The sequence below is a fragment of the Triticum dicoccoides genome, chromosome 2A (genome assembly GCF_002162155.2).
Source record: "Triticum dicoccoides isolate Atlit2015 ecotype Zavitan chromosome 2A, WEW_v2.0, whole genome shotgun sequence".
Classification (NCBI taxonomy): Eukaryota; Viridiplantae; Streptophyta; class Magnoliopsida; order Poales; family Poaceae; genus Triticum; species Triticum dicoccoides.
Window position 1 is genome coordinate 780,522,199 of NC_041382.1, and position 14,024 is coordinate 780,536,222.

The 14,024-nt window shown below is 54.3% G+C and overlaps 1 protein-coding gene across 1 annotated transcript; it reads right to left on the minus strand.

The window, feature by feature from the left end:
- Positions 1 to 6,396: 6,396 nt before the first annotated feature.
- Positions 6,397 to 13,287, minus strand: LOC119352501 (peroxidase 12-like). The gene is made up of 4 exons (XM_037619114.1): positions 12,954 to 13,287; positions 12,680 to 12,865; positions 12,215 to 12,460; positions 6,397 to 6,938 (listed from the first exon to the last, which is right to left on the minus strand). The coding sequence occupies exons 1-4, from the start codon at positions 13,245 to 13,247 to the stop codon at positions 6,609 to 6,611; spliced, it is 1,056 nt and encodes a 351-aa protein (XP_037475011.1). The 5' UTR covers positions 13,248 to 13,287; the 3' UTR covers positions 6,397 to 6,608.
- Between the last annotated feature and the right edge of the window lie 737 nt (positions 13,288 to 14,024).

Here is a 14,024-nt window from a genome sequence, read left to right on the forward strand (position 1 = left end):
CTCCACCCGCGCCGAACCCTAGCCATGAGCTCCTCCTCGTCCACCGTTTTGAACCCGTTTGCCGGTCCCGATGTCACTCTCGTCCGCGACCTCAACATCCACGAGAGTGTTCCGGTCAAGCTTGATCACACCACCGCCTCCTACTCTGCTTGGAAGCGGTATTTTTCGCTTGTGTTCCGTGAGTACCTCCTGCGCGGCCACATGGACGGCACCGTGGACTCGGCGCTCATGATCAACGACGAGGAGTGGATGATCCTCGACGCCCCCATCATCCGCTGGTTCTACCTCACCATCTCTAGCGACCTCTTCCACACCGTCGTGAACGACGAGGACGACGCCTATGCGGTCTGGACCAAGCTCAACGGCCTCTTCACCGACAATCGGCTGCAGCGCAAAGTCCTGCTCTATGGTGAGTTTTATGGGTGCCAGCAACTTGACTCATCCATCGATGATTTTTCATGCGCCTCAAGAAGCTCGCCGATGAGCTCTGTGATCTCGGGGAAAAGATCGGCGATGAGCTCCTCATCAGCACCCTCTCCGGCGGCCTCAACGAGGACTTCGGGAACGCCGCCTCCAACCCCACCCTCATCCCGGAGCCCACCTTTGCCAAGGTGGTCGCGTACCTCAAGCTGGAGGAGCGCCGGATGCGGGTGGCCCGGACTCGCGCGACCCACACCGCCCTCATCGCAGGCACCCGCGGGGGTTCGGCCCCGCCACCGCCCCGCCCGACGCTGCCCCCAGCGGAGCCCGCTTTCCCGCCCGGATTCCCGCCCGCACCGGCCGCCCCCTTCCCGCCGCCCTAGCCGACGGCCAATGGGGGGGTCGTCGCGGCGGCCGTCGTGGAGGCCGCAAGCAGGGCGGCGGCGGTGCTCAGGGAGGAGCGCCCCGCCCGCCGCATCAGGCTTCTCAGCCGGCCCCATGGTACACCGGCCAGAACCCATGGACCGGCGTTGTACACGCCTACTCCATGCCGGTTCCTCGGGCCCCTGCCCCGGGCATTCTCGGCACCCGGCCACAGCCGCACCAGGCGTACTACGCCGCGCCGCAGCCTTACGCGGCGCCCTATGGTCAGCAGCCACCGCTAGGTGGGCCGCCGCTGCTGCCCCTGACGGCCGCGCCACCTCTCCCGCCGGCACCGTGGGATCCGGCCTTGTTGGCGGCTCTCCACAACGCTCCCTCTCCGTCCAGCTACACCGGCGGCGGTGACTGGTACATGGATAGCGGCGCCACCGCTCACATGGCGGCGTACCCCGGTAACCTCCATACCGCCCATCCTGTCCACAGCTCCAATGCATCACCGTCGGTGATGGCTCTTCCCTTCCTATCACTCATATTGGTCATACATATTTTCCGTCTAACTCCACTCCTATACCCATGTCCAATATTCTTGTTTCTCCTGAACTTATTAAAAATCTTGTTTCCGTTCGTTCTCTTACACGTGAAAATCCGGTTACCGTTGAATTTGACGCATGTGGTTTTTCTGTTAAGGACGCTCGCACGCGGATGGTGCTCCACCGATGTGACCGCCCCGACGAGCTCTACCCGGTTCACACCACCCACCTCCACCACTTCCGCCCCCTCCCCCCCTCCCCGTCGCTCTCGCCACCGGAGTGGATCTTTGGCATGCTCGCTTGGGTCATCCTAATCCTACCACACTTCGCCACATACTTCGGAGTTTTTCTTTCACGTGTAATAAGAACGAGGATCACTCGTGTCATGCATGTCGCCTCGGCAAACATGCCCGTCTTCCGTTTAGGGCTTCTTCTTTTGTTGCATCGTACCCGTTTGAGTTAATTCATAGTGATGTTTGGACCTCTCCTGTTGTCGGTAATACGGGCTTTCTTTATTATCTTGTCATACTTGATGATTTTTCGCATTATGTGTGGACCTTCCCGTTGCGCCGCAAGTCGGATGTTATATCCACTCTCGCCGCGTTCTACTCCTATGTTCTCACGCAGTTTGGTCGTCCCATTCTCGCGTTGCAGACAGACAACGGGAAGGAGTTGATAACCTCGCTGTTCGTAATCTTCTTACCACACATGGCACGATTTTTCGTCTCACTTGCCCGTACACCTCGCAACAGAACGGTCGTGCTGAGCGCATCCTTCGCACTCTCAACGACTGCGTTAGGACACTTCTCTTTCATGCCAACGTGCCTCCGCACTTTTGGCCTGATGCTCTCGCCACCGCTTTTCTCCTTATCAACATCCGTCCATGTCGTACTCGCGGGAACTTTACACCTCATCATCTTCTCTTCGGTGCACCTCCCTCTTATGATGGGCTTCGCATCTTCGGCTGCCTTTGCTACCCTAGCATCGCCGCTACTGCGCCTCATAAGCTTGCACCCCGCTCCGTCGCCTGCATCTTTCTCGGCTATCCACCTAACACTAAGGGCTACCGTTGATATGATCCCGTCTCCCATCGTGTTTTCACCTCCCGACACGTTTACTTTGATGAGATGGTGTTTCCGTTTCAGCAGCAGGTACCTTTTGTCGCCTCGCCACCGCCGGCCACCAGCGGCTCTTCGACGACCTCGTCCAGTGGACGGTCTCGTTTGGCTCGGGGACCGCCTCCGGGCTTTGGCGGTCCTCGCGCCCTCCTGCCGGCGCCCGCCCCCTCGGCCGACGCAGCCGGCGCCCCCGACTCGGGCGCCGCAGGGTTGGGCGCCGCTGGCACGGCTGCTTCTTCGCCGGCCCTGACGCCGGCCCCCTTGCCGGCCCCGACGCCCCAGGCCTCCTCGCCGGCCCCCTCGCCGGCTCGGACGCCGACCGCCTCGCCGGCTCCGACGCCGGCCGCCTCGCCGGCCCCGACGTCGGCTGCCTCGCCAGTGGCTCCGCCGGCGCCATCTGGCCCGGTTACACGGGCTCGCGCCGGCGTTTATCGCCCGAGCCTCCGGTACTCGAGTGACGAGTACGTCCTCGTCGCCTCTTCCCGTGTCCGCTCGCGCCGCCCTCCGTGATCCTCACTGGCTTGCGGCGATGCAGGAAGAGTTCGATGCCCTTCAACGGAACCGCACCTGGACATTGGTTCCACGGCCTCCTCGCGCCAACGTCATCACCGGCAAGTGGGTCTTTCGCCATAAGACTCGCTCGGATGGTACTCTCGAGCGCTACAAGGCTCGCTGGGTGGTCCGTGGTTTCCGCCAGCGCGCTAGAGTGGACTTCACTGAGACGTTCGCCCCGGTTGTGAAACCGGGCACGACCGCACCGTCCTCCAGCTCGCCATGTCCCGCGGCTGGCCCGTTCATCAGATGGATGTCTCCAACGCCTTTCTCCATGGCCATATTGAGGAGCAGGTGTATTGTGAGCAACCCACCGCTTTGTCGACGCCTCACTTCCCGGCCATGTGTGTTTGCTGTCCCGCTCTCTTTACGGGCTCAAGCAGGCACCCCGCGCCTGGTACCAGCGGATCACCGGGTTTCTTCAGACACAGGGCTTCAGCGTTACTCGCTCGGACGCCTCACTGTTTGTCTATCGCCATGGTGATACGACCGCATATTTGCTACTCTACGTCGACGACATCATCCTGACGGCCTCCTCCGCAGCTGTTCTTCAGCAGATTACTCTCCGGCTGCGTGACGAGTTTGCTATTAAGGACCTGGGTGCTCTACATTACTTTCTTGGCATTGAGGTCGTTCGGCGCCCGGACGGTTTCTTTCTTCATCAGCAGAAGTATGCACATGAGCTTCTTGAGCGTGCCGGCATGCTCAACTGTCATCCTGTTGCTACTCCTGTTGACATGAAGGCCAAGGTCTCTGCTCTTGAGGGCTCGCTTGCGTCGAATGCTCCGTTCTACGGGTCTATTGTTGGCGCTCTTCAGTACTTGACTCTCACTCAACCGGATCTTCAGTATGCTGTTCAGCAGGTGTGTCTCCACATGCACGCCCCTCGTGACTCTCATTGGACTCTCGTGAAGCGGATCCTTCGCTACATCCGCGGCACAATGACCCTCGGGCTGACCCTCACGGCGTCTACTTCTCTGGAGATGGTGGCCTACTCTGATGCTGACTGGGCTAGTTGCCCTGACACTCACCAGTCCACTTCTGGCTACTGCGTCTACCTCGGTCCTTCACTCGTCTCGTGGTCGTCTAAACGACAACCCACTGTTTCGCGCTCCAGCGCGGAGGCTGAGTACCGAGCTGTGGCCAACGCCGTTGCCGAGTGCACCTGGCTACGACAGTTACTGCAGGAGCTGCATCACGACGTGTCCCAGGCTACGGTTGTCTACTGTGACAACGTCTCTGCGGTGTACCTCTCCGCCAACCCTGTTCATCATCGCCGGACTAAACACATTGAGCTAGACATTCACTTTGTGCGCGAGCAGGTGGCTCTTGGACGCATGCGGGTTCTCCATGTGCCGACCGCTCAGCAGTTCGCCGATGTGATGACGAAGGGACTGCCGACTTCTACTTTCGAGGAGTTTCGTTCCAGTCTTTGCGTCACTGGCGCCGCTTCGACTGCGGGGGGGTGTTGAGTATATTGTGTACGTGTATATTTGTGTGTAGGGCCCACCTCCTGTTTCCTTTGTATAGTTGAGGTTGTGGCCCACCTCTGTATTTATATATACGTGCCTGGTGCACCGATCAATACATCGAGATTGCACAGCCCATATCTTGTCCTTCTACAGACTCCAATGCTCAAAAAAAACTGGACTCCACCACCAAGCGCAAGCCATCGACAGAGGGCCAAAGAGATACATGATAGGGGAGAAAAACTTTCCGACAACGCCTTCGAGAAGTAAATGACAGCCATGGGGCACCGACATGAAATACATTGACACGATGTCCTCTGTTTTGTTCTCCCTCCGTTTCAAAATATAGTGCATCCTCGGTTTCCGCACTTCAACTTTGACCATAAATTTAACCAACGAGACCAACTGCGGCGGGAGCAAAAATTATACCAATGAATTCGTATTCGAAAGAAGTTTTCAATTATATAATTTTTGCTCCCGCTGCAGTTGGTATCGACTGTTAAATTTATGGTCAAAGTTGAACCTCGGAAAGCGTTGACGCACTATATTTTGGAACGAAGGGAGTACATTCAAGTGGTCATTTTCCATGCCCTCATCGTCAAGAGTACACAGGAGCTCTAGCCAACCCGAGCCACCATGGGCACCAAATCTGGGTGGCACTGTGCGAGGAATCCCAGAGTCAACATCGGCCATTCATCGCAACCCCAACTTCGGCAATCCAGCGCCGCAGTTGTATATGGACACCACTGCACCTACCTGGAGCCTCTCCACCACGAGCAGGGCCCCACCGCCAGACGCTGCCTGAGTCGCCCTTGTGAGAGCAAAGCGGAGGATTTGTGGCTAATTGTCCTCACCGACAATAATAATCCAACATTGTTTAACTCATACAAATTTTGATACATTACAGATTTCTAGTTGATAGCAATGGGAAAATAAGCAAATAGCAGACAATATAATGCCTTTTAAAAAGAAAATTATATAATGAAGTTGTTGAACATCCATCGGCTTCTTATGCTATAGCATTATTGGTGGCATGTGTAACTATTATGACACTACGGTCTCTTTTTTCTGCGAGAAACTTCCAATCTATTCATCTTCAATCATGACAGTATAAAGAACAACAAAGGTATCATGTCCATGGACCACCTAGCGACGACTACAAGCACTGGAGCAAGCTGCCGTCATCGCCCCTCCCTCACCGGAGCTGGGCAAACCTTTTTGTAGTACATAGTCAGGAAGTCGTCGTGCTAAGGCCCCATAGGGACCAGCGCACCAGAGTAGCATCCATCGTCGTGAAGAAAGTCGTAGATAAGAAGGATCAAACCTGTAAACACCCAAACGAAGACGAACGAACACCGGATCCAAATAGATCCGCCGAAGACCAGCACCGGCCGAATTCTGCGAGATTTGACGAAGACACACGTCCACACGCACTCCGACGATACTAGACGCACCATCGGAATGGGGATAGAACGCAGGAGACATTATTCCTATTAAGGGACATCGCCGCCGCTACACAGTCCCTACCAAGACGTTGAACCTGACAAGAACGAGACCAGGGCCCCTCCTGCCAGCGAGGGGCCGAGATCCTCCACACCTCCATGGCCTAGAGACCATGGGAGATGGGGCGGACCGGCGGCGGCGGCGAGGGAATGAGAAGAGCTTTTCTTGTGGAGGAGGAAAGAGATATGAGAACAATAGAAACCCATATCAGCTATATGACACAGTGATCTTATTATACCTTACATATGTTCTATGACTTAGCAAATATTTTCTTGCGTACTATGTGTTTTGACATGAAATTGCCACATCTTGTGTTTTAATCATGCTCTGCAGTGCCTGCGGTGTCAGCTTCATGTCTTGTTGCACACAACAAAGTCTTGATATAATAATTCTCAAGAAAAAAAAGAGTCTGGATAGAATAAACACCCGTTATTATTAGATCCATGCATCTTATTAGACAATGGAAATAATGATAGTAAACAACATAGATACAATGTACGTACGTACATACATAGTACATAGTAGTATAGTAAGTACGTAGCTAGCAACAAGCTAGACATTATTACACAAACAACTTTCGGTGAACGTACGTACGACGCATTATATGATATAATCTAGACCAACTCGCAAGCTGGTCAGACCTCACCGACGTTGCTGCTCTTGTAGTTAGGCACGGAGCAGCTGATGGTGCGGACCTCACCGGCGTTTCCTTGGGGCCCCTGCAGCTGCCCCAGCTTCTTGATGGAGGTGTCGAACTCGTTCCAGAACCACCACTGGTTTTCCGCGATGCCTTTGACGAGCTCCATGGCGCGGGGGTCATGGAGGAGCTGCATGTCGGAGTTGAGCACCCCCTTCCCCGCCTCCAGGTTGCCAAAGTACTTGTCGTCGAACTTGTTCGGGGTTGTCACGTCGAGGTCCTGCTTGTCTCTTATGTCGCCGGTGGTGCAGTTGTGCAGGAGCATCCGTGTAAGACAATAGGCTTTGGGGGGAACCGGCACAACCCTCTAGGGGTGGCCTATCACATATATATATAATGAGATGGTATACAACGTTACAATATACACATGTAAATACAGTCTAACACCCTCCCTCAATCTTAGCCACTTTCTAATGAATCTAGAAGGGTAAGATTGCGTCTGCAAGTCTCAAACTGTGGCAAAGGCAATGGCTTGGTGAAGATGTCAGCAAGTTGATCCTTGGAAGAAATAAACTTGATCTGTAGTTGCTTCTGAGAGACACGTTCACGCACAAAGTGATAGTCAACTTCAATGTGTTTCGTTCGGGCATGGAATACCGGATTTGCAGAAAGGTATGTAGCACCGATGTTATCACACCAAAGAACAGGAGGCTGTGATTGGGGTATACTTAACTCCTGAAGCAAGGACTGTACCCAGATAATCTCTGATGTGGCATTGGCCACAGCCTTATACTCAGCCTCAGTACTGCTACGCGAGACACAGTAGCCTGTTTTCGAGCACTCCAGGCAATCAGGTTAGAGCCAAAGAAGACAGCATAACCCCCCGTGGATCGCCTGTCATCCGGATTGCCAGCCCAGTCTGCATCAGAATATGCTGAAAGACAACCAGAGTCAGACGGCCGAATATGCAAACCATGAGCCACCGTGAAACAAATATAGCGCAAAATCCGCTTAACAGCAGACCAATGAGTGTCACGGGGTGACTGCAGATACTGGCAGACTCGGTTAACAGCATAGGAAATGTCTGGTCGCGTGATCGTCAAGTACTGGAGCCCACCAACAATACTCCGGTACTCGGTCGCATCAGAAGAAGAAAGAAGCACGCCATCAACAGCATTGAGCTTATCAGTGGTAGACATGGGTGTAGTCGTCGGTTTGCACTTAAGCATCCCAGCTCGCTGCAACAAATCCAGAGAGTACTTCTTCTGCGTCATAACAAGGCCAGCAGCACGAGAAGTAACCTCCACACCAAGAAAGTAATGAAGCTTCCCAAGGTCCTTGACCGCAAAATCAGCACCAAGTGAGCGAACAAGCGCAGTAGCAGCCGACTGAGAGGAGCTGACCAAAATGATATCATCTACATAGACCAACAAGTACATAGTAACCTCAGGCCTTTTGAAGAAGAAACAATGAGGAGTCAGCAGTTGATGATGCAAAACCATGAGCACGAAGAGCCATTGCAAGACGAGCATGCCAAGCACGAGGAGCCTGCTTCAGACCATAAATTGCCTTGGACAGACGACAGAGATGATTAGGGCGATCCGGATCAGAGAAACCCGGAGGCTGGCGCATGTAAACCTCCTCCGCCAAGACACCATGAAGAAAAGCATTTTGAACATCAAGCTGACGAAGAAACCAACCTCGAGTAACAGCCAGAGAGAGAAGAAGTCTGATGGTAGTAGGCTTGACCACTGGACTGAAGGTGTCTTCATAGTCAAGTCCAAAACGCTGTCGAAAACCACGAGCAACCAGACGAGCCTTATAGCGCTCAATGGACCCATCAGAATGCTTCTTCACTTTGAAAACCCATTTGGAATCAATGACATTTACCCGTGATTGTGGAGGAACAAGAGTCCATGTCTGATTGCGAAGAAGCGCTTGATACTCCTGCTCCATGGCCTCTCTCCAATGAGGAATGCGCATAGCAGCTTGATACGTGCGTGGCTCAGAGGATGGATCTGCGAGAGAAGCAGACATGCACGCCGCTAACCAAGCAACTGTGCCATTGTGACGTTGCTTAGGCTGAAAAATGCCACTCCGACTGCGCGTATGTGGACGTAGAGCAGCAGCAGGAGCCGGCGGAGGCGAAGGTGACGGAGACGTGACGGTCGCCGGAGATGTAGGAATCACCTCAGGCGAGCTCGGGACAGACGACTCCGGGCTGCATGGCGAAGACTGGCCCGACGACAGGGGCTCAGAGGCCATGGGCGAACCAAGGGTGGGCGAGGCCAGCTCCGGTGACACCGGCACAGACGGCCTTGGCGAGGCGAGAGCAGGCGAGGCCGGCCCTGGTGAGAAGGGCCCAGACACCCTGGCGAGGCAGGGGCGGGCGAGGCCAGGCCTGGTGATGACGGCCCCGACGCCCTGGGCGAGACGGGGACCGAGGAGGCCGGCCCAGTCGGCGGGGTTGCAGGGCGCGACGATGGCGAAGGCAGCCCAGAAGCCAGAGGCGACCGGGCCAGGACGTCGATAGGCCGTGCATGAGCACGGACACCGAGGCCATGCAGGGGCGCCATGTGCTCCTCATGCACAACAGAAGGTGCCGAGGATGAAGGCGATGACGACGAAGAGGAAGATGGCGCTTCCAGAATCTCCAAACGAGCCCCACGACCAGTGCCTGCATCATGGTTAGGCAACAATAGAGGAGAATATGCAACATCATCAAATTGGTCAGAAGCAACAGAGGATGAATGCATGACAGGTGGCTCGGTAGTGGACACAGGGAGTTTGGCAAAGGGAAAAACATGCTCATCAAACACAACATCCCGAGAGATGTAGACACGATTAGTGGGAACATGAAGACATTTGTATCCTTTATGAAGAGAGCTATAACCAAGAAAAACACACTTCTTGGAACGGAACTCGAGCTTACGCTTGTTATATGGACGGAGATGGGGCCAGCAAGCACACCCAAACACCTTGAGAAAGGTGTAGTCCGGTTGTTCATTAAGGAGAACTTCAATGGGAGTCTTCATATTCAAAACACGAGTGGGAGTATGATTGATGAGAAAACATGCAGTGGTGAAAGCATCACTCCAAAAACGAAACGGAACAGATGCATGGGCCAAAAGAGTCAGACCAGCTTCAACAATGTGACGATGCTTACGTTCTACTGAACCATTCTGCTGATGTGTATGTGGAGATGCTAAACGGTGAGTGATCCCAAGCGACTGAAAGAAGGAGTTGAGGTTGCGATACTCGCCACCCCAGTCCGACTGAACATGAACAATTTTGTGCTTGAGAAGGCGTTCAACATGTTTTTGGAACTGAACAAAAATGTCAAACACATCAGATTTACGTTTGATAAGATAAAGCCAGGTAAAGCGGCTGTAAGCATCAACAAAACTGATATAATAATTATGACCACTAACAGAAGTCTGAGCAGGACCCCATACATCTGAAAACACAAGTTCTAAAGGATGTTTCACCTCACGACTGGACTCCGAAAAAGGAAGTTGATGACTCTTCCCCTGCTGACAAGCATCACACACTGCTACATCTTTATTACTAGACACACTAGAAAGCTCATGACGACGCAAAACATGTCGGACAATAGGTGTGGCCGGGTGACCAAGACGAGCATACCACTGTGACGGAGATACCCGAACTCCACTAAAGACGGGAGCGACGCCAGGATGCTCCAGACGATAGAGACCTTGGCAGAGCCGCCCACTAAGAAGAATGTCCCTCGTGCCCCGATCCTTAATAAAAAGATCAAAAGGATGAAATTCACAAAGCACATTATTATCACGAGTGAGTTTAGGAACTGAAAGAAGATTACGTGTCACAGATGGAACTCGAAGAACATTGCGAAGTTGAAGACTCCTATTGGCATGTCTAGTGAGAAGTGATGCTTGACCAATATGAGAGATGTGCATACCTGCTCCATTGGCGGTGTGGATCTTGTCGGAGCCATGGTAGGGTTCACGAGTGTGAAGCTTCCCCATCTCACTGGTCAGGTGCTCTGTCGCCCCAGAGTCCATGTACCAGTGGGGATCAATGGAGTAGGACTGAGTGTGTCCCTGTGGCTTCTGCGGCGGCGGACGATCAGCCATGGCGACCTGGCGAGCAAAGTTGCATGTATCCTTCCCGTCATTGCCAAGACCAAGAAAACCCCGCTGGAAGCGCTTGTGACACTTCGAGGCCCAGTGCCCATCGCGACCACAAAGCTGGCACACACGGGGACCGCCAGCCCCTGGTAGCGTCGCAGTAGGAGGAGGGGCCGAGGCGGGTGGTGGTGACTGCCCCGAAGGAGCCCTGGATGAAGCAGAGGAGCGACCACCCTTGGTGGCGGCGTTTGCCGAGAGGGCGCCGTTGCCCCTGGATCAGCGCGTCTCGACTCGTTGCTCAGTAAGCAGGAGGCGTGAAAAGACCTCGTGTGCTGGCATGGGCGTGGAGTTGCCCCTCTCATTGATGATCTCGACTAGGGCGTCATACTCCTCATCAAGACCATTGACAATAAACGAGTCGAACTCGGAGTCGGTGAGGGGCTGTCCAATGGAGGCCAGCGTGTCGGCGAGACTCTTGACTTTGTTGTAGAACTCAGTGGCGGTGGAGTCAAGCTTCTGACACTCCCCAAGTTGGCGACGGAGCCCAGATACACGAGTCTGCGACTGTGCCGCAAACGAGCGCTCAAGAATAGTCCATGCCTCGTGGGACGTCTTGGCAAAGACAACAAGCCCAGCAACGGCCGGAGAAAGCGACCCCTGGATGGAGGAGAGGTTCGCCTGATCCTGCCCTGTCCAGACACGGTGAGCCGGATTATAGACCGGACCATGCACGCTGTCAACCAGCGCAGGAGGGCAAGGGAGAGAGCCGTCGACATAGCCAAGCAGGTAGTGACTCCCAAGAAGCGGAAGAACCTGCGCGCGCCAGAAGATGTAATTGTCCGACGACAACTTGATGGTGATGAGATGGCCGAAGTGAAACGGCGGCGGCGGCTGCGATCCCATCGAGGAGACTGGCTGAGGTGAGAACACCGTGGAGACAGTCGGAGGGGCAGCCGGCGCGGTGACAGCGGGCGCGATGGCCGCGGTTGACGCCGCGAAGCCTGCCAGCGCGACGTCCTCCGCCACCAGCGGCGCAGTGGCCGAGGGCGCGACAGCCGCGGTTGACGGGGCGGCGGTGGTGTGAGCCACAAGCGCCTGCCCGGGCGAAGTAGCAGCCGGCGGGAGCGCGAAGAGGGAGCCGACGCTCCGTGTCCCGATCGGCGCCTGAAGGGAGGCGGCATCCAGCGGCCTCGAGAGAAGTGCCGCGAGGGAGGCCGGCAGAAAACCGGTGGCGGTGGAACCGGACGCAGCGGCGGACGTCATAGCAGTCGGGCGACGGCGGCGGCGGGCGCGGCGGCGGCGGCGGTGGCGGCGGCGGCGGCGGCGGTTTAGGGTTTTTAGGCGGAAGCGGACGTGACCTAGCGTGATACCATGTAAGACAATAGGCTTTGAGGGGAACCGGCACAACCCTCTAGGATTGGCCTATCACATATATATATAATGAGATGGTATACAACGTTACAATATACACATGTAAATACAGTCTAACAATCCGGACGAACTCGTTGGAGTTGGCCTCTCCGGCAAAGCGGTCGGCATAGGAGGTGCAGTGAGCCCCTCCGATGGTGTGCGCGCCGGAGAGCGCTACGAGGTCAGTCACGTCGAGGCTGCGGCTCTCGAAGGCCTCGATGAGCTGGGAGATGTTGAAGGTGGGGAGCGGGAGCTCACTGACGGTGCTCAGTGGGGCGGGTTCCAGGCTGTCGAGGCGACCGAGCGGTACGAGGTAGGATTGGCCCCCGGACTACGTACATACATGCATGCATGCAGATAGTTATTCAGATAGACCGTAGCTCACTCGACATCAAAATAGTTAAATAGATATAGATACTTTTCTAATCATTTTTACTACTTGCTCTGTAAGAAAATGTAGGATGTTTTATGGTAGCCAACTACACCAAAAAAAATACTATTATGATATCGATGTATAATGGTATTTACATGGTTAAATCGTGCAGTTTACCTTGAGTACGGCATCATGGGTTGCGAGCGCCATGATATCGGCGCAAGAGACAACGGGCCCGCAGGCATGGTGCACCTTGATGCGGATGTCATCGATGAGCTGCACGGCAGCCCGCTGCAGAAACCTGTTCGGCCACATCTGTAGCTCACTCTCTGCTCCCGCCAGAAGGATGGACGCATCGCAGCCCTGTGAATCCGTCTCAGGACACATACTTGTAACTTGTTCGTTCAAGATATCATTAATTACTTGCTGAGATATACGTATGTATGTGCACCTGAGGGAAGCAGTCGTGGTAGAAGAGGCGGATGAGCCCGGCGGCGAGGGCGATATCCTTCTGGAGCGCTTCGCCCACGGCGGAGCGCACAAGGCCCCGCACATCCGGGCAAGAGTCGGCGTAGTAGTCCGGGGTGAGGCTTTCTGCTAGGAACACTACCGGAGCATGACCACGGTGAACATCTTCCGTTGGCATGGAGATCAACGACGCCTCCGCCATGGACAGGGCTGTCGGATACGACAGCAGCGCGGCAACCAAGCCCAGCATGGCCAACATCGATGCCTTCCATGCCATTACGTTCCTTTACCCTAGCTAGCTCTGTGACTTGTTTATGTTGTGAGTGATGGAGTGTGAGTGCTTCTCCACGGAGACGCCGGCCGTTATTTATAGCTGAGTGAACTACCACCTTCAGTCCTTCACTACCTTAGGATGTCCCATTTCAAAAATTACCTTAGGATGTCCTACCATTGTGTTTCATGTGCGGTGTAGTACTGCTACAGATGCTGGCGCCAATTATCAACATGTGTACGTGGCCGGACCGAACATGGAGCTGCGTACGGCGTCCATGCACATTGCCCCATATATGGCCATCTCCATTGTTTTACATGCAGGCTTGCATGCAAGTCTGTCGGTGGGTGGAATATGAGCAATGCTAGACCTACATAAAGGAACTACTTAAGTTTCCGTACCAGTCAACGTGGCAGAATTAGATTGGCGTTTAGGGGATGAGGGGCCCACCCCCTAAAAATCAGGGGGAGATGTTTAAGATTAGTTTGAAACGTCTCGTAACCTTACGTATCCTCTTTCATAGATCTAGCATTTTCGGTGGAATATTTGCGTAGGTGCATGCATGGGAAAACGTGCATGCAGACGGGACACATGGCAGGGCTAGGCAAAGCTACCATCAGCAGCTTCATTTAACAATAATATAGTTTAGTTTGTTTTTATCTGCTCCGCATATTAGCTTTGACTGACCCACAGATCTTGGGAATATATCCAAGGCACTGGATACCATACAATATTTAAAAAAATATATTAAAAAATCTAACATGTTAGCACAATATCAACATA

Coding starts and splice junctions, on each gene's coding strand:
- LOC119352501 (XM_037619114.1), bottom strand. CDS start 13,247: ATGGCATGGAAGGCATCGATGTTGGCCATGCTGGGCTTGGTTGCCGCG. Junction 12,866..12,953: donor ACCACGACTGCTTCCCTCAG/GTGCACATACAT, acceptor ACGGATTCACAG/GGCTGCGATGCGTCCATCCT. Junction 12,461..12,679: donor CCCATGATGCCGTACTCAAG/GTAAACTGCACG, acceptor GTATGTACGTAG/TCCGGGGGCCAATCCTACCT.